The sequence below is a fragment of the Muntiacus reevesi genome, chromosome 10 (genome assembly GCF_963930625.1).
Source record: "Muntiacus reevesi chromosome 10, mMunRee1.1, whole genome shotgun sequence".
Classification (NCBI taxonomy): Eukaryota; Metazoa; Chordata; class Mammalia; order Artiodactyla; family Cervidae; genus Muntiacus; species Muntiacus reevesi.
The window spans coordinates 20,791,398-20,818,634 of NC_089258.1; the positions used below are offsets into that span (position 1 = coordinate 20,791,398).

General features: G+C 44.2%; 1 protein-coding gene across 1 annotated transcript in view; it reads left to right on the plus strand.

Annotated features, from left to right (window-relative positions):
* Window positions 1–3,177: 3,177 nt before the first annotated feature.
* SHC3 (SHC adaptor protein 3) overlaps window positions 3,178–27,237 on the plus strand; it is a 177,265-nt gene continuing 153,205 nt past the window's right edge. The window contains exon 1 of the mRNA XM_065947329.1: window positions 3,178–3,643. Within this exon, the coding sequence (XP_065803401.1) occupies window positions 3,188–3,643 (456 nt within the window). The 5' untranslated portion in view covers window positions 3,178–3,187. The remainder of the gene's footprint in view (window positions 3,644–27,237) is intronic.

Here is a 27,237-nt window from a genome sequence, read left to right on the forward strand (position 1 = left end):
CAAAGCCATGCTCCCCAGGGTCCAGCTTATGGCCCATTCTCAGGAATGCAGGTTCGGACAGCCTCTGGAAGCAGGAGAAGGCACAGAGAAGGCAATTCTTCTCTAGAAACCCCAGAGGAATGAGCCCTGCTCACATCTTCACTTTATCCGCTTGTGAGCCATTTTGGACTTCTGATCTACAGCACTGGGAGATAAATTTGCATTGCTTTAAACCACTGATTTTGTGGTTACGGTAGCAGTAGAAAATCAATACACATTTAAATTAACAGATTTAAAAAGAAAAACAAATATTCTGGAAAGGCCCTAGGCTGCCTGGCTTTCTTGAGGCTGACTTAATAATGGTTTCATTTTCTTTCTGTTTGTTGTTGTTGTTGTCTGTGTTACCAGACTGAAAATTTCATCCATCATCCATCTTTATATTGTCATAGGCTGATAAATCTGATACTTGGGCTTCTGGGATAATGTTTAAAATAAGCAATAGCAGCCCCCCGTGAGGGTCCTCAGGGCTGCCCGGGGGCTTCTTGACTGGGTTGCAGCTTCTATTTTGGTGCTGAGAAACCTTTGGGATCCTCTTTTTGCTTTTCTCCTAAGTCCCAAAATGCTGATACCATCTCCCTGATAAGTGAGGTTTTACTGTCCTATTGTATTCTTAAAATATTAATCTCTCTCTTAGATTATGTATCTTCTTTACATGTGGTACATTTATATTGCTATTTACTTTTTAAAGTGGTCAATTTCCCTTTACTTGCCTCATCATAACAAAAGGAACGAAAGTCTCCTGTTGGCTAAAGGGTTAACGGTGTGGCTTCGGGTTTTTTTCCCCTCTCCTTGGGGACTCAGAACGTGCATGCCTGTTTTATATTCCTTTCACAAAAAGGATCAAGGGCGAGGAGCCTGGGTATTGAATGTGCATTCACTGTACATTCATAATAAATGCTGAACAGAATGGCACATTCATGATTGCTCTTGATGTAAATGAATGGCTGAATGAAAGTTTTAGGGCACAGCTCACCTCCAAGAGGGCAGTCCTGTTCGCACTCATACCTGTCCAATGGATCTTGAATTTCCTTGGAAAAACTAGTTTTTCCTCTCATCATAACAGCCGTCTGCTTCCTCCCTACATCTTTGTAATCAGGCTGGCTTTTTTTTTTTTTTCCCACACTGCCGTTGGATGAAAGATCCCGCCTTTGATTGAAATGGAATCTTCCACTATTGAGCAAGCTTTTGTTGAATGAGTCATCGGGGCGGCTGCTCATTGGCTGAGGCCGCTGGAACCAGGGGATTGCCTGGCGCCGGCTGCAAGGCCCGGCTTCATTCACAGAAACGCTGGCTCGCTCGCTAGCCCTTTCATTCACACAAACAGCATTTCATTCACATTTTGCTGTTTTTGTCTGCTTCTAATGAAGATTACGGTTTGGGAATGATAGGGAAGTTTTGCTTTAGATTTGGGGGGACTTGGATAACCATCACCACCATCTCTGGGGTGTGCATTTGCTGTTGCTATGCCAGCAAGGGGAAGAAAAAAAATGAGTGCCACGCGGCTGCTCGGCTAGGCCTGCGGCCCTGGGAGGGGAGCTGCCGCTCCTCCACGCTCCTGTGTGCCCGCAGCGGGCCTCACCTGGCCCACCTTGAGTGGCACTCGTCACTCCCTGTTCCATAAAGCTTTTCAAGGCTGGTGCCTCAAGTGTCACATGTCTAGCCGTGGGTGTGAGAAGACTAAGGCTAATCTGATAACGTGCTAGAGGTAAATTCATTTTTTGCATAGAAGTAGACGGGAAACTTGGACAGGGAGCGAAAGCGTTTCACTGTGAAGGGCGGCTTCTCTCAATAGACGGATGAAGACCGATGAAGACCGTCAAGAGCCCATGGTGACAGGGGTCAGTGGGTTTGCAGACCTTCTGGGGTGGGGTGGAGGGGCTCAATGCTCTGTTCCGCGGACAGCGAGGAGGCCTGTGCATTTCACTTGCAGCCGGTGTCTGACTCCTGAAAACAAGGCATCTTTCGGCGGGCTTGATGTGTACTGACAGCTGCTGCATTTTTCCCCTTTCTTTCTGCAGGGTTGCAAGCAGCAACCAAAGGGATATTGAAATGTATTTGTAGCGTTTCTTAGGCATTTCTCCAGAGCTTGAGCACATTCAGTTGGAATAAAGCTTCAAGCACAGCCCCCCTTTTGGAATGGATTTCTGGAGCTTGTTGCCATTCATCAAAGAAACACTCTTCTTTTTCAGAAGTAGGTTTTCAGCTTAACCCTGGCTGAGAAAGACTGCTGTAAATGATGAGGGAAGAGACCCTCAGTGGCTCTGGGCAGAAGTTCATACGCAGATTTTTTTTTCTTTTTTGGGAGGAGGAGGAACTGCATTGCCACAAAGACTTGTCATGGCTGCTCTGTTGACTTGAAAAAAAACCTTGGAGATTGATATTTTATGTTCACCTGGGAATGAATATTTTCTTTTTGGCTATTTAAGAATTCCTGCTGCTTTCCAAATCAAAATTCATGAAGATCCGCTGAAGATCTTATTCTTAAAAATCCTTCGTCACATTTTAACGCTGCACCGTCAGACACTTTTCCAGGCTCACAGATGGGCTGAACAGGGAAGAAAAAAACCCTAGCATAGAATAATGGGTTTCAGAAAGTTCATTTGAAAGAACAGAATTTACCTCTGGCATAGATGTTGAGGGGGGCAGGGGAAGGGGAGGTGAAAAACCAAAGGTTGGAAGGAAATGTCTGGGAAGGTAGAGAAAGGAAATTTGAGAATTGATTGGCTCTAGAGTGCTGTCAGTGGGTGTATGTGGTTTTTTTTCTTCTTCTTCTTTTTTTTTTTTTTTTGCTACAGGAAGTGATTTGCAGTGCTCACCGAGCCTTTGTTGAGAAGGGTCTCCTCTCGGAGTGAGTCATGCTTTTGCTGTGAGCAGCCCCAAGCAGCTGGGCGCGCAGCAGAGGAAACTATGACTTTTGCAAAGCGAACGTACCGCCCTCAGCAGCCGAGTCCGGGGCCGGGGCTGCGCGGCCGCGGCCGTGCGGGGTGTTAGCGGTGGGAGGCCGGCGCCGCTGCTCGCGCCCCCCAGCCTGCTGTCCCGGCCGCTCCGTCCCGCCCCGGGGACCGCGGCTCGCCTGCTATGCGCGGCAGCCTGCGCCGGGGCCGGCACCTGCAGCGCCCGGGCGGATGCGGCGAGCCCACGGAGGGGCATGCTTCCACGCACCAAGTACAACCGCTTCAGGAATGACTCGGTGACATCGGTCGATGACCTTCTGCACAACCTGTCGGTGAGCGGCGGTGGCAAGGTGTCGGCGGCGCGCGCGGCCCCGGCGGCGGCCCCCTACCTGGTGTCCGGAGAAGCGCTGCGCAGGGCGCCCGACGATGGGCCGGGCAGCCTGGGCCATCTGCTCCACAAGGTGTCCCACCTGAAACTCTCCAGCTCGGGCCTCCGCGGCCTGTCGGCGGCCAGGGAGCGGGCGGGCGCGCGGCTCTCGGGCAGCTGCAGCGCGCCCAGCCTGGCCGCCCCGGACGGCAGCGCGCCCCCCGGCCCCCGCGCCCCGGCCATGCGCGCCGCCAGGAAGGGCCGACCCGGCGACGAGCCGCCGCCCCGCGCCCCGCACGCCAGCGACCAGGTGCTGGGGGCCGGAGTCACCTACGTCGTCAAGGTGGGTGCGGGCGCGGGCCGCCGGGTGGGAAAGCCCGGGCGCAGAGGCGTCCGGCACAGTGGGTCGCCGTGGAGGCCAGGGGGTGCGCACTTTTTCGCAGCCAGCTCGTTTGGCAGCGGGGACCCAGCTCAGCAAACGCGCCCATTGCGCATCCAGTGGGAGAAGGTTTGAAATCGGTGACCTCACTGCCCTGGTTTCCCCTGGCTGCGCTCCTTTGGCATGCCTTTGCCACCGAGCTTTGCCCTGTGTCTGGCCAGTACCCCTCTCGGCACGGACCACTCTCCCTGGGAACTGTGCATCACGTCTGCCTGGGGTTCACACTTGGAAGAACTGGGCAGCCCCTGCGATGAAAAAGGCAGGTGGTGTCACTACTTCTCCTGTGTTTGCCCCCGGCGGCGGAGTAGGTGGTTTTATTTCTCCCTCAGCAAGAATTTCCAGCTCCTTGCAGTGCAGCCCAAGTACTGTCCTGTATACCAAATAGATAGCAGTTTCTTAGCCAGTAAGGTTTTCTTTGGTTTCTGCCTTTCCTTCCATACCTGCTTTGGTTTACAGCAGCAGAAGGAAATTTGGGACTGTTTTTCCCCGGGGACTCGGGCCTTCCCTTTAAATAGGCTAAAGGAAGCTGAGCCACAGGCTGGAAAGTAGATTTTTTTTTTTCCTCCAACACAGAGAATTATACAATCATGCCTGATGTAGTCCACAAAATTCTTCTCTTATGCAAGTATTCTATGATATTTAAAGAACAAATACTTAGCAGTCTTCCACTGGCCTGCCACATGCTTATCACATCCTTCTGGTCGTTGGGCAGCAGAGAATCACCACAGCGCTCTTCCAGCTGGGCAGACAGCCTCCAGACAGTGGAAAGGGGCCAAAATGACATTATTTCAGACTGGTCACTCCAAGGCATGACTTTTCATTTTAAGAGAAATGAGATGCACACTCTCTCTACAGTGTTGTCAATTGCACTGAGAAATCTGCAGGCTCTTAGTGGATATTAACACTTACTGCCTACAGATCCAGTTTCAAAATTCTACAGACCACATCCCCTGGCAAAATATATCTTGATAATTTTGAACCAAATATTAAAGGAAACAGTTGACTTTGTGGATTATCTTTAACTATCTCAAAAGTACCAACAGAGGAATGCGATCATCAGTATTAAAAATGGACCTGTTCTCCTTTTGGGTCTCCTTTTTAATTTAATCTTCATTCTTAGCTTCTGAGAGTGAATTAATCATATATTTTACAAAAGGGAGGAAGACCAACATAAAGTATGCACAGCTGGTTGAGTTTATTGTGAAAGAAAAAGGATATTCCTCTTGTATGCCTTCTTTAAGTTACATAACCAGGAGCCGAAAACAAAAGGGAAAAAGAAGAAACAAAACCAAACAACAAAACCCCTGACAACGTTGAGGTTAAGAAGTGATGCCAGAGTATATTACTTGTGGCATGTGTAATATAGTATAATTGCTATCTGAAGAAAAAAAAGAACCATGTTAGACAGATGTTGGCAAAGGTTTTTATACCTGTCATGTTGAACATAGAGGGTAGTTTCCAAATGGAGGGAGAATTTTCAAACTTATGTCTTTAAAGTTTTCTTTAAAAAAACAACTTGCTTTGCTTAAGGCTTTACTCTTGCTTTTTGAAGGATGAAGGCTGACATCCAGTTCTAAATGTCAGTTGTGGCTGAAGCAATCTAGTCTACTGTGCTGGAGTATTAGGTTGTGACACCCTCTTCCCCCAACCCCGAAGCAAGAACAGCACTCAGATAACTGAAAGGCTGGGTCTGCTTAGAGCCTTCTGGATTTGGGGTCATTTTTCTGTGCCAGAGGATCGTAGTGACCGGGGGGATCATAGCATGACCTGTTAGTGCTCCTTGCTGTCGCCTGGTCCATCTTCAGTGGGGAATGGTGGCGTCACAGGAATATAAGCTCAGGCTTCCCTGGAGAAGTTTGAAATCACCCAGCAAAGGAGTCCAGACACTAAAGGACAATTTCTTCTGCGCACATTTGATTCACAGTATCACGTGGCCTTCTGTCAGTGCACATTTCTGAATTGCCCTTGTTGAGTTTAGAACCATGAGTTTATTTTCTTGAAAGATCACAAAACTAAAAAAAAAAAAAAAGAAAGAAGAAAGAAACCTGGTATTATTGGCTGACTTGCAAATAGTTTCATTGGTGTCCTTACTTTGAAAGATCTCTGGTAGATAGAAAAGGGGCAGTCTTTATAACTTGCTTGTACATCAACAGCAAAATCTAAAGGCTTAGAGTTTGGGAGAGAACTTGTTATTATTCTCTTTGATTTAAATGTATGTCTAAATTAAGGAAAACCCCAAATGTTTTCTAGTTTCCTGGAAGACTCATCTGCTGTATAATTATAGATTTCCTGTCTCACAGATATATCTACCTACAGACAATATTAAGATATTGCACACAGATTTATTCTTTAAAAATATTTCAATGTAATCTACTTACATGAAAATGGACATTGTAAAATATAGAAGTCTGGTGTATCAATTAGGAAACACCAAATTGTTTGAATAGCAGGTTGTAATATTAATTGATGAAGGATTTGAAAATTTAAAAATAGTAATACCTGAGCCGCAGTAGAATTCCAAGCTCAGAGCATGTTTAATTTGTCCTTCGTGCCTTCTCTTGAATCTGATGTTAGTAACAGCATGAGATTATGCGAATGAGCAAGGGTCCAGGTTTGTGTTTGTTTACGTCGGGACACCCATTGGTGGCACCTTTGTACCTGCCTCAGTATGCCTGACACTGGATTTTTTTGTGTTTTTTTCTTCTTTTTTGGTGACACAAAAGGAACAGAACAAGAAAGTCTGTCCTTGAGATAAAGGAAAATCGTAACAACAAAGAGCAATGGATATTTTCATTATAATTCTATTTTAAAACTATTTACATTTGGGCTTGAAAGACCTAGAGACACACAGACAAGTATTGATGACACTGCTGCGCATTTTCAAATTCTGTTGCCTAGAAATCCAAGCTGGTGGGGAGCCTGAGTGCCCATGGGGGCTGCTACTGATTTTTAGCAGGTCCCAAAGGCAATACTGGGATGCTCTACCCACAGATCTGCAGGGCGAACAGTTTAGGAAGGAAAGATAGCCAAGAACAGTTGGGGGTCAGTTCTTTAAAATAGCCACTAGCTGTTGCGGAAGAGTCATTTGAAGCAAGCTTATCTTGAGGTTCAGCCTTGACCACCCCTGATGGAAGGCAGTACTGTGTGGGCTACACCTGAGTTAGCTGTGGCCTCGGTGGGAGGGTTCTCTAGAAGAAGAGTTCGCTTTACAGCACACGACACCACAGGCTCAAAACAGGATCAGGATAAGAAGTGACCACATTCAGAGCTGACCCGAGTGCCCACAGCAAGAATCAGGAGGTCCAGATGCTTGCTGATCACCAGGAACCCAGGGAGAATGTAGGTTGTACTTCCCCGCTCAGTCGTGTCTGACTCTTTGCAACCCCATGGACTGTAGCCCACCAGGCTGTTTTGTCCATGGGATTCTCCAGGCAAGAATACTGGAGTGGGTTGCTATGCCCTCCACCAAGGGATCTTCCCAACCCAGGGATCGAACCCAAGTCTCCTGTATTGCAAGCAGATTCTTTACCGACTGAGCCAATAGGAAAGCCACCAGAGAAAGTAAGTTATTCATCCTTAAATCCTGTTGACAGCCCCCTCAGACAGCCAAGGTTTTGGTCTGCAAAGAGTGGTGCTATGTCTTTACTGACAATAGCTTCACATTATGAGCTGTTTATAGGAGATTTTAGTAATCAGAGAACTACTGAATTATTTCTTGAAGTGCTGGATTGTTTTTCTTTTGGGATGAAGCCTTGTTTTTACAAGAGCTCTTTAAAAATTATTTTGTTTCTCCCATTTGTGACTCTGATGATATTTAGGGTGTATGAATTATTCATTTTATTCATAAATGTTCTATTGCTTTTTATAGGTGGTCTTTATTAACTGCTCTTACTCTAAAATTTATTCTTAATTGGTATTTTTTTTCACTTGCCTCACTGTCTTTAAAAGTATTTTAAATTTATTCTTAGAAAAAATATCTAAAATCTTTTTTCTTTTCTTAGCACTGTATTCTTTTGATAACTGTGAGCTAAGTAAGGCCATATTAAACAGTCACCAACAAAGTTATTTCATGTATAGTCATGATATATTATTGTGGTGGGATTGATTGAATTTTATTTTAATTCTAGATTAGTAAGTTGTTCCTTGATGTACAACACAATTTTAAAAGTTGATTTTTTTCTTAAAATTGTTGAAGAATCTCATAAATGCATGGCTTATATGTAAGCTGTCGAAATGATTTGAAAAACAGTTTAAGAAATTCTTGTAAGATTAGTAGACAAAATTATTTATTTGATCTGGAAAGCATGACAGCTTTTTTTTTTTTTTAATGTGACAAGTATAGCAGATGTGTGAAAAGTGTGTATGCACACACACACCACATCACACACACACACACACACATATCCCACACCACACACACACACGTACACACACACAGAGTGGGCGACTTGTAATGACTTTGGACAGGGTCATTAGAAAATAGTAAATGCTGTATTTCCAGAAATGCCTGATTATTTCATTCATTACTTTTGCATTCACATTTAAGAGAAAATAATTCTGAAAGACAAGCTTTTGATGAAACTTAAATCTTGCAAAGAGTGGACTTCTTGCTCCTTTACGTTCCCACTTGGGTTTATCTTGGAATATATGTCATATTTTCATATTTGTCATATATGATGAATATCATTTGTGCAAAGTTGTGATAATGGGACACTTGGGCAACAGACATGTAAAACGTGTAAGAGGCTGGCTTTCCAGCCAACTGGCTTGTTCTGAAGGGTGTGTGAAGCCTGCTGCCTCTTGCTTGGCTGTGGTATCTCCAAGCAGGAACATGGCCTGGGTGTGTAGAATCTGCAGGGCTCCTGGACCCCAGGACCCCAGATCCATTTGGCCACCTCAGAGTGCGGGCTCAAGAGGTCAGCCTGTCACGGCTGGGGCAGGTCTTTGCTCCTGAACCTTGTGCATCTGGAAGAAAGGGGCCTCCGGCTTGCACCATGGTGTCAAGGTGTGCTTCCCTGGGTCACGTGCCTGCTGGGTGGCTGCGGCCAAGACCAGACCCCATGGTGCTACTGCCCAGAAAGTTGCATAGGGTTCGGAGGAAAGCACAGTGAGGATTCAACACTTCAAATGAAAATACCCAAGGACAAATGAAGTTACATGGAATTAATTCAGAGAACGATAGTTTCAGATGAAATGCAAAAAATGATCAATTTCCTGGATAAAAGACAAGAAAAAAATTGAATTTTAGCATAAAAAATTTACAATATGTAGTGGATGAAGAATGTTTTTATGGTGGGAGGAATTAAGTGTAAGAATGTCCTGCTGAGTGGGTGGATGTTGACTCTGTGTGTGTGTGTGTGTGTGTGTGTGTGTGTGTGCACGCACGCGTGCACCCATGCAACTGCACAATAATCTTACAAGTTGCTTTTGGTCCTGCAAATTCATAAGCATTGATTTTCAGTTGAGGTTAAAAAAAAAACCACAAAAAAACCAACAAATCATTCTGTCCCCATGTGGTTTAGCTTTTTCCCTCCCCACCACCAGAGTGGAGACAATAACCTGCTGATGTGTGTCAGTCTGGGCTTCCCACAGGGCTTAGCAGTAAAGGCTCAGCAATAAAGAATCTGCCTGCCAATGCAGGAGACGCAGGAGACACGGGTTCAATCCCTGGATTGGGAAGATCCCTTGGAGGAGGAAATGGCAACCCAATCCATTATTCTTGCCGGGAAAATCCCATGGACAGAGGAGTCTGGTGGGCTCTGGTCCATGGAGTTGCAAAGAGTCAGACATGACTGAGCAACTAATCACACACACACAGAGACACAGACACAGACACACACACACACACACAGAGACACAGACACACATACAGACACACGCATCAGTCTGTGCCTCCCAGTGCTGGGAGTGGTGCTGCTTTCCTAAAATAAACAGAAAGACACTAGTTAAACTTGGAGGGCGAGGGTCAGGAATCTCCACGAGAACCACTGAATTCCAACAAGATGCCGGGTCAAAGGCTGAGTTTCCATGGTTCACGAAGTGCTGTTCTCTTCACCTTGGTGGGGAGACGGTGCTATGGGTACCTGTGATGCACCTGGGAGGAGAGGACCAGTTGCTGCTCTCCTTGGGGAACTGGTTTCCTCTAGCATCTTTTTGACTCTGCAGTGACTCAGGCTGGGATCAGTCTCTGCCCTTGCTCTGGTAGATGATAGCAGCTCAGGACATCCTTGGTCTTTGGCTCTCAGTTTCCGGGCTCAGACTTGCCTTGCTTCTTGACAAGAGAGGTCTGGCAAGTTCCACCACCTTCCAGCTGAGATCTCCATTCCTAGCCATGGTCTCATCTCCTGCAGGGGCTGTAGGGAAACCCAGGTGCCGGAGGAGAAGCTACAGAAATGGGAGAGTCAAGGGGCAGGAGCCTCACCTTATCACTGGTGTTTGTGATGCTCAACAGCTTCAGAGCTACCTGAAACCCCTCTAAGCCGAGACTTTCTGAGGAAGAATGTTCAAAGAGCTTGTTGTTATGATGCTCCTTGCTTTCTATATTTATTTATTTATTGGCCACACCACCTGGCATGAGGGATCTTACTTCCCTGACCAGGGATTGAAGCATTGTCCCCAGCAGTGGAAGTGTAGAATCTTACTCAGGGAGGTCCCAGCTGCTTACTTGCAAGCTGACTTGAAGCCATCCTCGTTTTTCTGAAGCGTGTTGTTTTTCTAAAGCAAAGGCCCCTTTCCTCACTTCTGTCTATTGAATGGGCAGAAAAAAGCAGCAAAGATTTCATTCCAAATTTTAAGAAATTTAAATTTGTACCAACTCCACACTCAGTGGGACTTGGCCTTCACCCAGCCTCTCTGCTGGGACCCTTCTGACAAACTTTATTTTATCAAATTCCATTAAACATAATTGTTTGGCAGTCTAAAGGGACTCACAGACCAGGTTCAATCCTATTGCTTTTGCAAATATTCAGCATTTCTAATGCCACTTGCCCATATAAAAATCTTCTGTTTAAAAATTTTTTGAAAATCCACAGCACAGCTCTAGCTCTGTTGAGGGAAAACTAGCCCCTAACCTGGTTTTCAGCAGAAACACTATAAAATCAGGGTCTCTTATGCTTACCCCCAAAGAGGGAGAAACAATATTTTCATCTCTGGTGATGAAACCATGAAAATGTGTCTGTTTTTTGAGTGTTCTTCATGGTGAAGAACCAGCCCTTTCATTGGCCCTCCTGGAGGTAGATTCAGTGTGTGTGCGCTGTTCGGTTCTGCTGGGACCGCTGTGCTGCCCGGGTCAGATCCTGAAGACCCCTTTCCCTCCTAGGACTTGGCACATGCTTCTTACTTCCTTTCCATCTGGTCCTCGGTTTGGACGCTGATTACGGAGCAGAGGCCTGTTTAAGCAGAAGTCCCCACAGCCTGCTCAGCAGAGAGGACCCTTGCCCTCCCCCAACCCCGGGGAGGAGGGTGTTTGGGGGAACAGACGGTTGTCCCCTAATGCTGAATGGTTTCTATAAGGCAGGAATGATAAGGAAGGCAGTCTCTGGGGCCTGGGACCCATTATGCGATGGGTCCCAGGGCCCGCAGAGAAACACGGTCATGGACTCTAAGCCCAGACATTGACGGGCCACCTTCTGTTGCTGGCAGTCCTGCCGCTTTGTGATGTCTCTCACCTGATTCTTTTGTACACCTTTCTTTTTTTTTTTTTCTAAATGTATGCATTACTGTTTGGCTGCTCCCAGGTCTTATTTGCAGCATGCAGGATCTTTAGCTGTGGCATTCGGACTTTTAGTTGTCATAGTGGAACCTAATTTCCTGACCAGGGACTGAACCCAGCCCCCCTGCGTTGGGAGGGTACAGTCTTAGAAGTCCCATAAACCGTTTGTTATAAAACTTAAACATGTACTATGGAGATTTTCAAAGACACACAGAGCATACAAAGAATCAACATAAAAAAAGAGAGGATGGTCTGATGAGCCCTTAGGTACCCAAGAGTCAGCTTCTCCAGCTGCAAGCTCATGGCCTCCCCCACTTCCTGAATCGTGCAGGGCTGGGGCGCTCAGACAGAACTCGAGGTTCTGATGAAGAAGTTGCAGGATTGGGTTTCATAGTGCTTCCACATCTGGCAGAGCATGTTCGGGGTCACAGGCACTGGGACACCCTTGCACTAGATGCTGTGGTCCTCAGCGCAGAGACGGTAGGGCAGCCCTTGTGGTTTTTTCTTTGAAGGTGATGATGTTGGGCTCCAGGAGGCACCGCTGGTGGGCATCCCCAGGGGATGGGGTGGGAGCTATACCCCACCACCCACCTTGCTCAGGCTCCTCTGGACCACCCCACCTCTGACACTCTAGCAACCAGATGACTCTTTGAGGAACAGGTTTTCTCCCAAACTGTTTTTATAGCAGTGTATTAGTCCAGGGTCTCCAGAGATAGAGAACCAATAGGATGTACGTATAGGAGGAGATTCGTGACAAGGCATTGGCACATGTGATTACTGAGAAGTCCGCAGAATGAGTCAGCAGGCTTAAGACCCAGGAAGAGACAACATTTCAGTGTGAGTCCAAAGGCAGGAGAAAGCCATTATCCCAGCTTGAAGGCCGTCAGGTAGGAGGAATTCCCTCTTATCCCAGGGGAGTCTCAGTCTTTTGTTCTATTCAGGCCTTCAGTTGATTGGTTGAGACCTGCCCACATTAGGAAAGGCAGTCTGCTTTACTCTGTCTATCCATTTAAATGTTGAAGTCATCAATAAACACCTTCACAGAAACATCCAAAATCACTGTTTGTCTGGGCACCGGGTGGCCTAGCCAAGTTAACACATAAATTTTCCATCAGAGGCATAGCCACAAACTTTTGGAGTCTCATCTAGGATGGCCGCCAGTTCTCCCCAACAGTTAGGGAGATTCATGTACCCTGAAAGAATGGAGATGGAAGATAAGAAACGACGAAGTCAATCTCCTGGAAGTATCTCAGGTTTTCTTACCATTTCTCTGGGCACCAAATGGAGACACCTTTAAAAATTCCTCAAGCAGGATCTCAAACCAAAGCCCTGGAGTTTGAGACAGATGAGCTCTGACCCCTGCACAGCAGGAGAGCTGTGGAACAGGTCTTTATGGGACCAGTGGCAAGAGCGTGTCTGTGGTTTGACACTTGCTCAGAGTGGAGGCCTGATACATGAGGTGTCACACCTCACATTATCACCGAGGCCAGAACAAGTTCACTGGTGGAAATACAGCCCCTTAAGTGTCTGTGTACAGGCTGTCAACCAGGGACAGAGGCTCTAGGAGGGAAACAGATGTTTCTAGATCCATGTGTTATTGTTGTTGTATAGTCACTAAGTCATGTCCACTTCCTTTTCTGACCCCATGGTCTGTAGTCTGCCAGGCTCCTCTGTCCATTGGATTCTCCAGGCAAGACTACTGGAGTGGGTTGCCGTTTCCTTCTGCAGGGCATCTTTCTGACTCAGGGATCAAACTCATGTCTCCTGTGTCTCCCACCTTGGCAGGTGGATTCTTCACTGGGGAGCCACTTGGGAAGCCACACTGGGAGTCATTACTAACATGGAAAACCGTGTATTTTTTTTTTTCTGACTTGCAAATAATAATAATAATTTATAGGCCTAGTTTTATCAATTTAAGAGTTGCTCTCATAGATTTTTTTTTCCTCATAGATTTTTAAAAAGTGGTTTTATGTGAGCTTCTGTTTGTGACCTTGAGCAAATTACAGAATGAAGAGTATATATTGCCAGAGCGTGGAAGTAGCTAGGGCTGGTCCCTTTCAGAAACTGGGCTTTGTGTGAAAGGCTGATCATCACGTGGGCAAGCTGGCCTGAGTCCTGGGCCAGAGGAAGCACTGTTAGACACTCGAGACTTTCCTGAGCTCACATTCTGAGAAGCTTCTATCTTTTGTCCATGTTCTGTAACTGATGGAAGCTGGGGCCAGTCTAGAAATCCTGATTCTCGCATGTGTCAGCCTTGGTTGTCCCTGTCTGGTTCTGCTGGCTTCACTCCTTCAGGAGCCCCCCTTCCGACTCTCCTCCTGGTCTCTGGGCTAGAGACATTGCTTTTAAAATTTTAAATTATTATTTTGGGGACCTCACAGTGTGGCATGCAGGATCTTTCCTGACCACGGATAGAACCTGTGTCCCAGCACTGGAAGTCTGGAGTCTTAACCACTGGATCACCAGGGGAGTCCAAACACTGCTTTTAAAAAAATTATCTTATTTATTTATTTGGCTGCACCCAGTCATAGTTGCAGCACTCAGCATCTTGAATTTTTTTTTTTTTTTTTTAATATTTCTTTATTTATTTGGCTGTGTCAAGTCTTAGGTGAGGCATGCAGGATCTTCACTTATGGCATATGGGATCTAGTTCCCTGACCAGGGGTTGAACCCAGGCCCCCTGTCTTGGGAGCTCGGAGCCTTAGCCATTGGGCCACCAGGGAAGCCCAACATCTTGAATCTTCATACAGCATGAGAACTCTTATTTGCAACATGTGAGATCTAGTTCCCTGACCAGGGATTGAACCAGGACCCCCTGCATTGGGAACATGGAGTCTTAGGCGCTGGACCACAGGGAAGTCCCCAAACACTGCTTTCTTTTTTTTTTTTTTTTAAGGATGGTTATTTGTGAGGTGATGGTGGCTGCTCTCTCTAAAGGACTGAGCTGTGAATTTGTTCACTGGAAGTAGCAACTCTTGTAATAGATAATAACCTTGTTTGCAGAGTGACTTAGTACTTATCACTAACATGGGAGAAGAAAATAAAAATCATCACATGATGGCTAGGAGGAGGGGAGGTCCTGATGTTCCTGTGTGATCCACAAACTCCTGTCCTTTAATTGCATTCCCCACTTCTGTCGCGCCCTACCCCCGCCCCACCCTCTCTCACTCATGCACTATCTGTTGGTTAAGACTCCCAGGGCTGAGAAAAGTTTTTTTGCTGAGAAAAGTTAACACCTGGCTTTCTGGGCAAAAACATGACTTATGTGCTGTGTATGTGCGTGTGTGCTCTGTTGTGTCAAACTTTTTGAGATCCCATGAACTGTATCCCACTAGGCTCCTCTGTCAATGAAGTTTTCAGTTAAGAATACTGGAGTGGCTTGCCATTTCCTGCTCCGGGGGATCTTCCCGGGGTCTGCCAATTCTTGTGGTGTAAATAGTTTTGGGAGGTGGGAAAAGATGTGTAGTAACACAGCTTTGCAGAGTCTTAACTTCAAGGGTGTGGATGATACTGCCATGTCACACAATACTTAGAAGTGCTGAGTTTTGAGTATTACTTTTTATAAAATATAACTGATGGTTTGGACTTCCTCCTTAGGCTGTGCCACGCTCAGTCGCTCAGTCGTATCTAACTCTTTGCGACTCCAGGGACTGTAGCTCTCGGGGCTCCTCTGTCCATGGGATTCTCCAGGCAAGAATATTGAAGTGGGTCACCATGCCCTTCTCCCTCCTTACGCTGCTTGCACCTGAAACAAATCCCCCTCCAAATATCTCTTCTTCCCTCTCTTCTCCACCTTCCTCATTTCACTTTCTTTCACGTAAGTCATGCCAACATGAGTCAGTTGACTTCTGACCTGTGGACAGAGTCTGGAAAAGGTTCCTCGGTGACCCCCTATTTATAAAATCGAAAACCCACTTCATCTGGTGCTGTCACCTCACAGCCTTTCTCCCAGACTCCTGGCATCTGCCATGAAGGTTCTTCTTTGCTTTTTCTCCTCATTTCTATTCCTGGATTATTTATGAACAGTCTTACCCTCTCTGTTCCTCTTCTTTCATTAACTCCTCCGTCAATCTACTAACCAATTATTTTATTCAATTAGTGTTTATTGAGCTCCCATCCTGGGGTTATGTGTTGGGGATAAAGAGGTGATTAAATAAGCATAATTCCTTCTCTTTTGGAGCCAGTGGTGGAGACAGAGGAGAGAAAGTACCAGGAGATCACATTGGTGGTGAGGATGTGGAAATCAAGGATGGCTTTTCAGAGGAGGTGATATGGAAGTGGAGCCCTAGATATCCAGGAAGATGGATGGAATTGGTATGCAGATGTGTTTGAGCATGAGTGAGTGTGTGTGTGTGCGTGTGTGTGTGTGTGTGTGTGCATGCATGTCCCATTCTAGGAGGAGATGGAAACTGACAGTAGCCAATGTAATTAGTGTATTGAGTCAGGGGAGGGTCCCCAGGGGCTGGCCAGCACCAGGCAAGTACAGTAGGAAACCACTGAAGATTTTCTGAAAGATTATTCTATCTTCTGTGTGGAGAACAGATTGGAAGGGCAGGAATAAAAATAGAGACAGTTGGGAGGAAATAAGAAGGACTGATGGTGGCTTGGACCAGTGCCATAGGTCAAAGGCCAGTGGCGTATGTTGGGCGCAGGACTGTATTGCTCACTGTCCATGTAACTTGCCCACTCTCTCTTTCAGGGCCCCTTAAATGAAACAAATCTCAAACTGAATTCATGACCTTTCCCACCTCAGTTAATGGTGTCATTGCTCACCTACTTCTCAAATTCAAGACCTCAAAGCCATCCTTGAATGCCTCCTTTTCCTAAACTCATTGTATCTGTTCAATCACTGAGCTATCATTTCTACTCCACAGGGTTTCAAATCTTCTTTTGCTTTTCCTTTTGCCCTAATTCATACCTTCACCATCTCTTGCTGTGATTATTACAGTGAACTAACCAGTCTTCGATGATTGCTTTGGGAAAGACTCTTCTTTTATAAATTAAATAAAAAAGATGATATAGTCTTACTTAGATATTTCAGAGTGTCCCCTCAACTGCCTTCCCTTCAAATTTTCTTCCTTTCATAGATAATCACCATCACCTGTTTGCTATTTGTATTTCCAGACACACATATGCACACTTTTCCCCCTTCTTTTCTTTTATCTTTTCTTTTCCCTTTTTGTTTCACAAAGCAAAGTATTCTACATACATTGTTCTGTGACTTGCTTTTTTTTAAAATTTACTATGCCTTGGAAATCTTTCAGTATTACTATTTATAATTCTGCTCCATTCTTTTTGGCATTTGCTTAATATTCATGCACAATGTTACATGCACAATATACATGCATGTACATATATGTGCATGTGTGTGTGCTAAGTCGCTTCATTTGTTTCTGACTCTTCGAGACCCCATGGACTGTAGCCCACCAGGCTTCTCTGTCCATGGGATACTCCAAGCAAGAGTACTGGAGTAGGTTGCCATATTCTCCTCCAGGGGATTTTCTCTACCCAGGGATTGAACCCATGTTTCTTATGTCTCATGCATTAGCAGGCAGTTCTTTACCACCAAGCCACCTGGGAAGCCCAATATTCATGTATCTGGAAGTGCTAATACTTATTTAGTCAGTTCTCTATTGTTAGACATGTAGATAGTTTCCAATTTATCACAGTAAAATAATGAATATTCTTCTACACACATATTTCCATTTGGGCAAATACTTTTGCCTGTGCATACAGTAAGTTTTAGCTAATATTAATCTTTTCCTATGATACTTGTGGGATATAGAGAACAGTGATCAATTCTATTGATGAAGGTGACTTTTTCACTCCTGGCTACAAAGTGAATCCTCTTACTTAACTATAAAGGAGGACATTTACTGTCATATACCCTTTTACAAGTTAAGAAACATTTCCTATAACCTTAGTTTTCAAAAACTTTCAAATTAGTTTCCAGCATCTAGTGAGTAAATATGTTTTTTTGCATTCTTCTGTTAATGTGGTGAATCATTTATCTTTGTAAAATGCATATCTCATCTTCTTAATTAAAATCTCTCTGTTGCTTGCTTTTGCTTATGGAATTCAATCCAAATGAATTTCATATGACACCCAGATGTTCACGATTTGGCTTCAGTTTAGCTCTTGAACTTCAACTCTTGCCCCGCCAGTATTCCAGCCTCATAAAACAACTTGTTTTCCCCAAACCAGTTGCAATTCTGGCCTTAGTTCAAAGCCCATTTTTCCTCTCTGGGCCTCTTCTGTCCACTCCATCTTGGCCGGGAATAACGCTGTTGTGGTTTTTCTGTAGCTCAGTTGTGCCTGACTCTTTGTGACTCCATGGACTGCAACACGCCAGGCTCCTCTGTCCTTCACTGTCTCCTAGAGTTTTCTCAAAATCCTGTCCCTTGAGATGGAGAGTCTATTAACTGTTAGCTTTCAAGAACTTGGGGCCGCTGTTCCCTCCTGTCTCTCTGGTGAGGTAGAGTTCATGTTACTGCTCAGGGTCTCCACAGCCCTGTAGGCCTGTTTTTGTGTTCACCAGTTCAATCCATGCTGAGTGAGAGCCTGCCAGATGCATGTTGCTGGAGTTCCTGCAAACCTAACATGAATTCAGTGGTCCCTGCTTTCAAGAAATCGTTCTCCAGAGAAGGGTTACTTGGCCATACATTGTGGAAAAGGAGGTCAGCTGGCTCTCCCCAGAACGTCCCTGGGTAAAGAGCCTGTGACAAACATTTACTACGTGAAAATGGAGGCGTCGAGGTGGCTGGAGGACACTGGGGTGTATGACAGAGCGAAAGAGACTGTTTAGGAGGGTGACCTGTGGGCCTGTCATATCTGGTTGGTGATTAAGAATGTGACTTCAGAGAGGCACATTTTGACCTCTGTTCTGTTTACAAATCCCTTGATGATTGCTCTTTCTGTGAACTGGCATGTATGACATAGCCCACCCAAAGTCTTCACAGGCTGTTCCCTAGATCAGAGGCCTTATTAGCGGACCCATGAATTCTGTTTTATATTGCCTTTTCTCTAACGCTAATTGCAGAAGGATTTCAATAAGAGAATCAACTTAATGAGAGCCATGAATAATCATTATTAAGTTAAAATGTTGTATGACCAAATGTCACCAGGACATTTCCAAACAGAAAGCTAAACTGAACACTTCCACATGCTCCCACCTCTAATTAAAGCACGTGGATTTATGAAAAAGAATGAGGGAAAATGGAATGTATCAACAAGTATTTTCTGAGGACTCAATTACTTGCCTTGTCCTGTGGAAGGTATTGTGGATTGTGAAAAAGGTACAGGGTGATTTTACAAAAGGAATTTGTGATCCAGTTGAGAAGGAAAAGCTGCTCCATTTTAAAAAGAAAGAAAAAAAATTCATGTTCAATAAGGCACTAATGGCATAGTGAGAGATTGGTGGTGGCTGGAGTTATCAAGAAAGGCTTCACAGAAGGTGTGGAATTTTTTTCTGGGTCCTGAAAGACTGTCCAGATCTGGGTAGGTGGAAGGGTGGAGGGTGTTCAAAGCAAGAGAGCCAGAGTGAGAAACACTGTGGAGGTGGGAGTGGGCATGGCATTTGACTAGGGCTTGGCCACAGTCAGAGGGATGGTGAGAGGTCAGCTGCCATTTCCAGCCTCTTAGAGTCGGGATGCTATTTAATGGAGGGACCAGTCTAATGCTGGTCCTTGTTGGATTACACTTGATGGCTGGAGGAATGTTTCCCTTGCTTTCTTCTCTCCAAGTTAAACATTTCTCACTCAATCAACAGTCCCAATCTCATGATATCCTGGATTCTATTTGTTTATGTCTTAGTTCGTTAATTACTTTTAAGAGACATTGCTCATGTGAAAAATTTGGTGGGATTGCTTGGATTAGTGTATATTTTATTTTTAGAGTTTTGTCCTGTCCTAAGGATAATTTAGAACTGGACATTTAGAACTGGATAAGTTAGAACTAGAGATGGAACAACAGACTGGTTCCAAATCAGGAAAGGAGTACATCAAAGCTGTATATTGTCACCCTGCTTATTTAACTTATATGCAGAGTACATCATGATAAATGCTGGACTGGATGAAGCACAAGCTGGAATCAAGATTGCCGGGAGAAATATCAATAACCTCAGATATGCAGATGACACCACCCTTATGGCAGAAAGTGAAGAACTAAAGAGCCTCTTGATGAAAGTGAAAGAGAAGAGTGAAAAAGTAGGCTTAAAACTCAACATTCAGAAAACTAATATCATGGCATCCAGTCCCATGGCTTCATGGCAAATAGATGAGGAAACCATGGAAACAGTGTCAGACTTTATTTTTCTGGGCTCCAAAATCACTGCAGATGGTGACTGCAGCCATGAAATTAAAAGACGTTTGCTCCTTGGAAGAAAAGTTATGACCAACCTAGATAGCATATTAAAAAGCAGAGACATTACTTTGTCATCAAAGGTCTGTCTAGTCAAGGCTATGGTTTTTCCAGTAGTCATGTATGGATGTGAGAGGTGGACTATAAAGAAAGCTGATCGCCAAAGAATGGATGCTTTTGAACTGTGGTGTTGGAGAAGACTCTTGAGAGTCCCTTGGACTGCAAGGAGATCCAACCGGTCCATCCTAAAAGAGATCAGTCCCAAATATTCATTGGAAGGACTGATGCTGAAGCTGAAAGTCGAATACTTTGGCCACCTGATGTGAAGAACTTACTTGTTGGAAAAGACCCTGATGCTGGGAAAGATTGAAGGTGGGAGGATAAGGGCACGACAGAGGATGAGATGGTTGGATGGCATCACCAACTCGATGGACATGAGTTTGAGTAAACTCTGGGAGTTGGTGATGGACAGGGAGGCCTAGTATGCTGCAGTCCATGGGGTCGCAAAGAGTTGGACATGACTGAGTGACTGAACTGAACTGAAGGATAATTTGTTCATGTGCCTCCATGACAGAGGTAAATTCACATTTATCTAAGATACAGGTGCTCTGTTCTCCAAGAAAGGATGATAGGGCTTACTTTGTGGATTATTCACTATAATCTAGAAACAGATGATTTTCAGCATCACAATTCCTTTTATCAAAAGACTCAGTGCAGACTCATCTCTGCCCTCCTACCCTCGTACTATAGGCCATACAACTATTGTGAACTTCCAACCATCAACCTTGATCATCAAAACTCAGAATCACAATTAAGAAGGACAGTGGAATCGTCACCCATAAAATAAAGCGAATGCCCCCCCAGTAGAATGATGGAATTAGTTGTGGTGTATTAACACCACACAGTAACGTGCAGACATTTAAAACAGTGAGTTAGAGTTTTATCATAGTTGACTGGATTTCACAAGGCATTGTTGGATGAGAAGAGCATAGTGTAACTACATGTGTATTATGAACTAATTCTTGTCATAGAAACAAGTCAGAAATGCTTGTATATACCCACAGTTATAGATGGAGACTTCTACAGCCCACTCCAAGCAATGAATAGGTTACTGTGCTGAAAATCAGATGCTGCTGCTAAGTCGCTTCGTTTGTGTCCGACTCTGCGAGACCCCATAGATGGCAGCCCACCAGGCTCCGCCGTCCCTGAGATTCTCCAGGCAAGAACACTGGAGTGGGTTGCCATTTCCTTCTCCAATGCATGAAAGTGAAAAGTGAAAGTGAAGTCGCTCAGTCATGTCCGACTCTTAGCGACCCCATGGACTGCAGTCTACCAGGCTCCTCCATCCATGGGATTTACCAACCAAGAGTACTGGAGTGGGTTGCCATTTCCTTCTCCAGAAAATCATCAAGGATATACAAAACTGAGCAACATAATCAACCTTAGAGTCTGATAGACGTCTGTAGAGTCCTCTATGAAACCACAACAGAATAAACATTCTTATCAAGTACTCATGGAATATCTACTAAGATAGACCACAGCTCAAGCCATAAAGCAAACAAACCTAACCAAGTTTAAAATAATTGAAATCATACAAAGTATGTTCTCTGATGACAATGAATTCAAATTAGAAATCGATAAGGAAAGACAACAGGAAAATATACAAACACTTGAAAATTAAGCAAAATGCCTATAAATAATCCCTGGGACAAAGGACAGATTGCAAAGGAAATTCAAAAATACGTAGAATTGAATGCAAATGAAACTACGTCATATCAAAATATGTGAGACACAGCTAGAATAGTACCAAGAGGGAAATTTATAGCAACAAATGCTTACTTTGGAAAAGAGAAAATTTCTCCAACCAGTGACCCAAGTATCTAGCTCAAGACACTAAAAAAGAACAGAAATAAAGCCAAATCAAGTAGCAGGAAGGAGATAACAAAGATAAAAAAGCAGAAACTGATGTAATGAAAAACAAAATCAATAGGAAAAAAAAAATCATGAAACAAAAATCTGATTCTGTGGAAAAAATAATCAGTAAGATGGATAAGCCTAACAAGACTGACAAGTATCAAAAGGAAGAAGATACAAGTCACCATCCCTAGGAATGTGAAGGGGCTGTTTCAAGAGATCCGGTTGCCGTGACAAGCCTTCTAAGATAGCTTGGCCAGGTTCTCGGTTGTCAGCATCCAGATGCTGGGCTGGCAGCTGCTAACAGCCAGGACAGTGAGGCAGGCTCTAGGCAAAAGGGAGAGTGGTAAGGAGTGGAAGACACAGCCAGGCATCCAGATGCAGTCTGATTCAGTAATACAGAGGCCCAGTGCTGAGATTAGAGCTCAAGGCCCAGTGGGTCCACAGAAGAAGCCTGGCTGGGCTGAGGATGTGGCTGTTGGCACTGGGCCTATAAATGTTCAACTACTCAGAAAGGAGCTAAGGAGACTTCAGGGGCCATCTTGTCCAATAATCTTTTTATTTATTTTTTTCAGGTAGGGCTGGGAAGTAAAGAAAACCAGTGCTCCAGGCAAGAGAATGTATCTTCTGAGACCAAACAGCTAGTTCAGTGTCAGAGTGAATGGAGCCTTTGTAGGCTAAAGAGAGCCGGTCAGCTTCGCCTCCTTCATACATTAGCTATAACGTGGCTTTAGCTGTCATACCCATAGGTATTTTGGGAATATTTCTTCCCTCTTTTCCTTTGGCTTTGAATAGCAGATGTGGCCTCTTGCGTTGCTGTGATTTTCAGATGAAATGAAGCACAGTGGTTTACTTTTAACCAAACCCCAGTCATACTTCCTCTGTCTGACTCAGCTTCCTCGTCGTAAATGAGATGGATGACACACGCCACCAGCTAACATTTACAAAGACATCCTGGCTTTTTTTTTTTTGATGAAAGCCTATACGGCATTTGTATTAATATAATTTTCTCTGTTAGATGAAAGATTAAACGAGAATTGTCACACTAGTTAAGGAAACATAGACGCAGGATGCCTATGGAACCAAATGGCTAATTTCTTCCCTGTGTGGGAGCTGAAAAAAATCTAATAAAGGAAACAGGGAAACTGAAAGTGGGTCGTCACCTCTCTCAACACTCAACCCTTTTATTCCCACCAGACCGTCCTGCCGCATGCTCCTCTTCATGTGCGTTTCTTTTTTCTTTCTTTTTTTTTTTTTTAACTGCACCAGAAACATATTTCTGGCTTTATTCTTAACAACAGATACCCTGAGTTCCCTGGACTTAACAACAGGTACCCCTGTTGGCTCAGATGGTGAAGAATCTGCCTGCAATGCAGGAGACCTGGGTTTAATCCCTGGGTTGGAAAGATCCCCTAAAGAAGGGAATGGCAACCCGTTCCAGTATTCTTGCCTAGAGAATTCCATAGACAGAGAAGCCTGGTGGGCTACAGTTCATGGGGTCGCAAAGAGTCAGACACGACTGAGTGACTAAACTAACATTTTCACTTCCACTTTATTACTCCAAGTTCTCTGAACAGGTGACAACTTTACTTAACTCCAAATCATCCATTCCCCAGGGTGATGCCCACCAGGAGGAGGTGCATCGGAGCCTTAAGTCCCTTGTCTGAAGTGGGGGTGACTACAGCACTGTCTCATCGGGCTGGTCAGGAGTGCAGTCAATGAACATTAGTAGGGCAATTGGCTCAGCGCCTAGCAGGTGACAGATGCTTCCTGAAAGTTTGCTATTTGAGCCATCCATGTCCCTATTATTGAATCCGGAGCTCACCTCTCCAAAGTTTCATGAGTCAGGGACGACCTCTGTCTTCAGTCAAAGAGATTGATTATTCATTTGCTTTATTCAAGAAAGAGTATTGTCATATCACAAGACTGTGACTCCAGCTCTGTGTCAGCTCAGCTTCCTAACTCATGTCGATCTGTTCCAGGAGGCAGGTATGATGGTGCAGTGCTGTTCTAGATGCCCCTGAGGGGAGGTGAGGTTGAGATTTGATGGGATGAGAACTGGGGAGCAATCACTTGCTCTTCCAGGTCCCCATTTTGGGTACTCAGCTTCACAACTTCTGCAGATTTTCTTTGGGGTTACAGTATGAATGGCATGGGTTTGTCATGGAGGGTGAGTAACAAGGTAGTTGCCAGCACCTGGTTTTGAAAACCAGCCAACTGGTTTTTGCTGCTGGGAAGAAGCAGTGTGGATACTGGAAACAGGTTTCATTGTGGGTGGGTGATGTCTAGGCGGCCGTAGTGCCCAGCGCCAGTGTTGAAGTTGACGGGTGTTGGTACAGAGCTTGCTAACTGCCCTATAAGCCAGTGCACGGAAGCTGAGCTGTCATAGGGCTTCAGATAACATGTATCATAATGCCAAGTTATTTTGGTGGGTGGATTAGAAATGATTTTCATTTTTTGATGCTTGTCTGTATTTTCCAAGTTTTGCTACAAGGAACATACATTGTCAGAAAAACTTGAGCATTAAAAATAAAGTGATTTGAGGATTTTTTATTTTTATTTTTGAGGATTTTTTAAAAAAAGCAATGATCTTTCATTCTTTTTATTGACCACATAGTAGACTATGTGACCTTGAGTGTTTAGCTAAGTGAACATCATATATATATATATATATATAATATATATATATAGAAACACATTACACCTACAGAGCACCTGACAAAGATCTGAAGGACATTCCCAGGCTTCCTGTGTCCCAGCCAGTCAGGACCCTCCCAAATGTACCCACTCTTCTGACTTCTGCCACCATTGATTAGTTTGTGTCCATGACCTTTTTCCCCAACCTTTAAACTTCTTATTTTGTATTGGGGTACAGCCGATTAACAATGTTGTGGTAGTTTCAGGTGAATAACAAAGGGTCTTAGCCATAAAAATATATGTATCCTTTCTCCCCCCAAAGTCCCCTCCCATCCAGGCTGGTACATAATATAGAACAGAGTTCCAACAGGTCTTTGTTATCCATTTAAAATATAGCAGTGTGTACATGATCTTCCCAAAGTTCCTAGCAATCCCTTCTTCCCCAGCAGCTATAAGTTCATTTTCTAAGTCTATGTGTCTCTTTCTGTTTTGTAAGTTCATGTATATCATTTCTTTTTAGATTCGGCATATAAGGGATGTCATATGATATTCCTCCTTCTCTGTCTGAGTTCACTCAGTATAACACTCTCTAGGTCCATCCATGTTGCTGCAAATGGCATTATTTCATTCCTTTAAGGAGAAGGCAATGGTCGCCCACTCCAGTACTCTTGCCTGGAGAATCCCATGGACAGAGGAGCCTGGTAGCTTGCAATCCATGGGGTCGCTAAGAGTCAGACACGACTGAGCGACTTCACTTTCACGTTTCACTTTCAGGCACTGGAGAAGGAAATGGCAACCCACTCCAGTGCTCTTGCCTGGAGAATCCCAGGGATGGTGGAGCCTGGTGGGCTGCCGTCTATGGGGTTGCACAGAGTTGGACACAACTGAAATGACTTAGCAGCAGCAGAGCAGCAGCATTCTTTTTAATGGCAGAGTAATATTCCATTGTGTATATGTACCACACCTTTATCCATTCTTCTGTTGATGGACATTCAGGTTGCTTCCCTGTCTTGACTATTGTCAACAGTGCTGCAGTGAACATTAGGGTGCATGTCTCCTTTCAGATCATGTTTTTCTCTGGTTGTATGCCCAGCAGTGAGATTGTTGGCTCTTATGTAGCTCTAGTTTTAGCTTTTGAAGGAACCTCAAGACTCTTTTCCACAGTGGCTGTATCAATTTACATTCCCATCAACAGTGTAGGAGGGTCCCCTTTTCTTCACACTGTCTCCAGATTTGTTCTTTGTAGAGAACTTACTCTTGAACACAAATGTTTGTGGTTGACTCGCTGAGATGGTTGGGCCACAGCTAACTTCAGCAATTCTAAAGAATTTTTCAAACCTAAACTTTCTGGAACAGAATTTTGCTTGAATTTAAAGTTGTCACACATTCTGTAAGTCAATGACAGTTGAATTCTAATTGATTGTAGGTGTGTAGTGAAGTCACGTTCTCGACTCTTTGCAGCCCCATGGACTATAGCCCTGCAGGCTCCTCCATCCACGGAGTTCTTCAGGCAAGAATACTGGAATGGGTTCCCATGCCCTTCTCCAGGGGATCTTCCTCACCCAGGGATTGAACCTGGGTCTCCTGCATTGCAGGCAGTTTCTTTACCATTTGAGCCACCAAGGAAGCCAGTGGGTTAGTCCTTGTCTATGCTCAAGTGCAGTGGTCACCACTGGGGATTTGGATGAAAGAGAAGAAAGTTCACAGTCTGCTCTGTGCCTTTGGGTTCCCACAGGTTATCGAGTGATGATTGACTCTCACAGATGAGAGTCAGGCAGGAGCTCGTTTATAGTATATCTTATATGCCTGACATCTTTAACTCGAATTTCCCAGAGAACACATCACAAGTGCCAGTTTCCCTATAGAACCTGAAACCCTTCAAGTCACTAGCGATCAGTACCACTAACAGCTAAAATCTTAAAAACAGAACCATTGACTATTTTGCAAATCTGAAAGTCTATACACAACCTTACCAAATAGGAATACTTTTAGTTAATAATGTTATCTTTCTCTTATGAAGGCAATGAAAGCAAATTGCAGAAAAAGTAGAAACTAGAGAAAAGTATGAAGAAGAAAATTAAAATTACCTGTAATCACAATTTTTCATGGTAATTTCTATTAAGATTTTCATGATGGTTTTAGCCCTTATTTTCACTTATACAGAGTTGAGATAAAGTTCAATGATTCTCCAAATTATTAAATATTCTTAGAAGGCATGTTTTTTGTTTGTTTGTTTTGGCCATGCCACACAGTTTGCAGGATCTTATTTCCCTGATCAGGGATTGAACCCAGGACTTTGGCACTGGAAGGAAGCCTTAACCACTGGACTGCCAGGGAATTCCCTAGAAAACATGTTTTTCTTTTGGGTGTGCTGTGGGGCTTGTGGGATCTTAGTTGCCTGCTCAGGGATAGAATCTGGGGCCCTGCCAGTGAGAGCACCAAGTCCCAACCCCTGGGCCACCAGGGAATTCCTGAAGATATGGTTTTTAATGATTGCATAATATTCTATCTCATTAATGCATTATAACTTAAACACTTTCTTATTTTTTTAATATTTAAGCTATTTCCAATTTTCTTTTGCTATAAAAACTTGGATATTCAATCATTCATTCATTTACTCAATAAATCACACTGAGTTTACACTCAAGCCCTGTACAGGTACAGTGGGTAGAAACTGGGAATTAAAACTAGAAAGAAAACTAGATGTGGTCTCCTACCTCATAGAGCTTACATTCCAGTGAGGTATCAGAAACTAATAAAATAAACAAGCTAATCAAATAGAGAATTTAAAAATTAATTAAGTAATTTAAAAATGCAGTCATGCTCAGAAGAGCCAAAACGATCTTGATAGGAAAAATTTAGAAGACTCAAAGTTTTT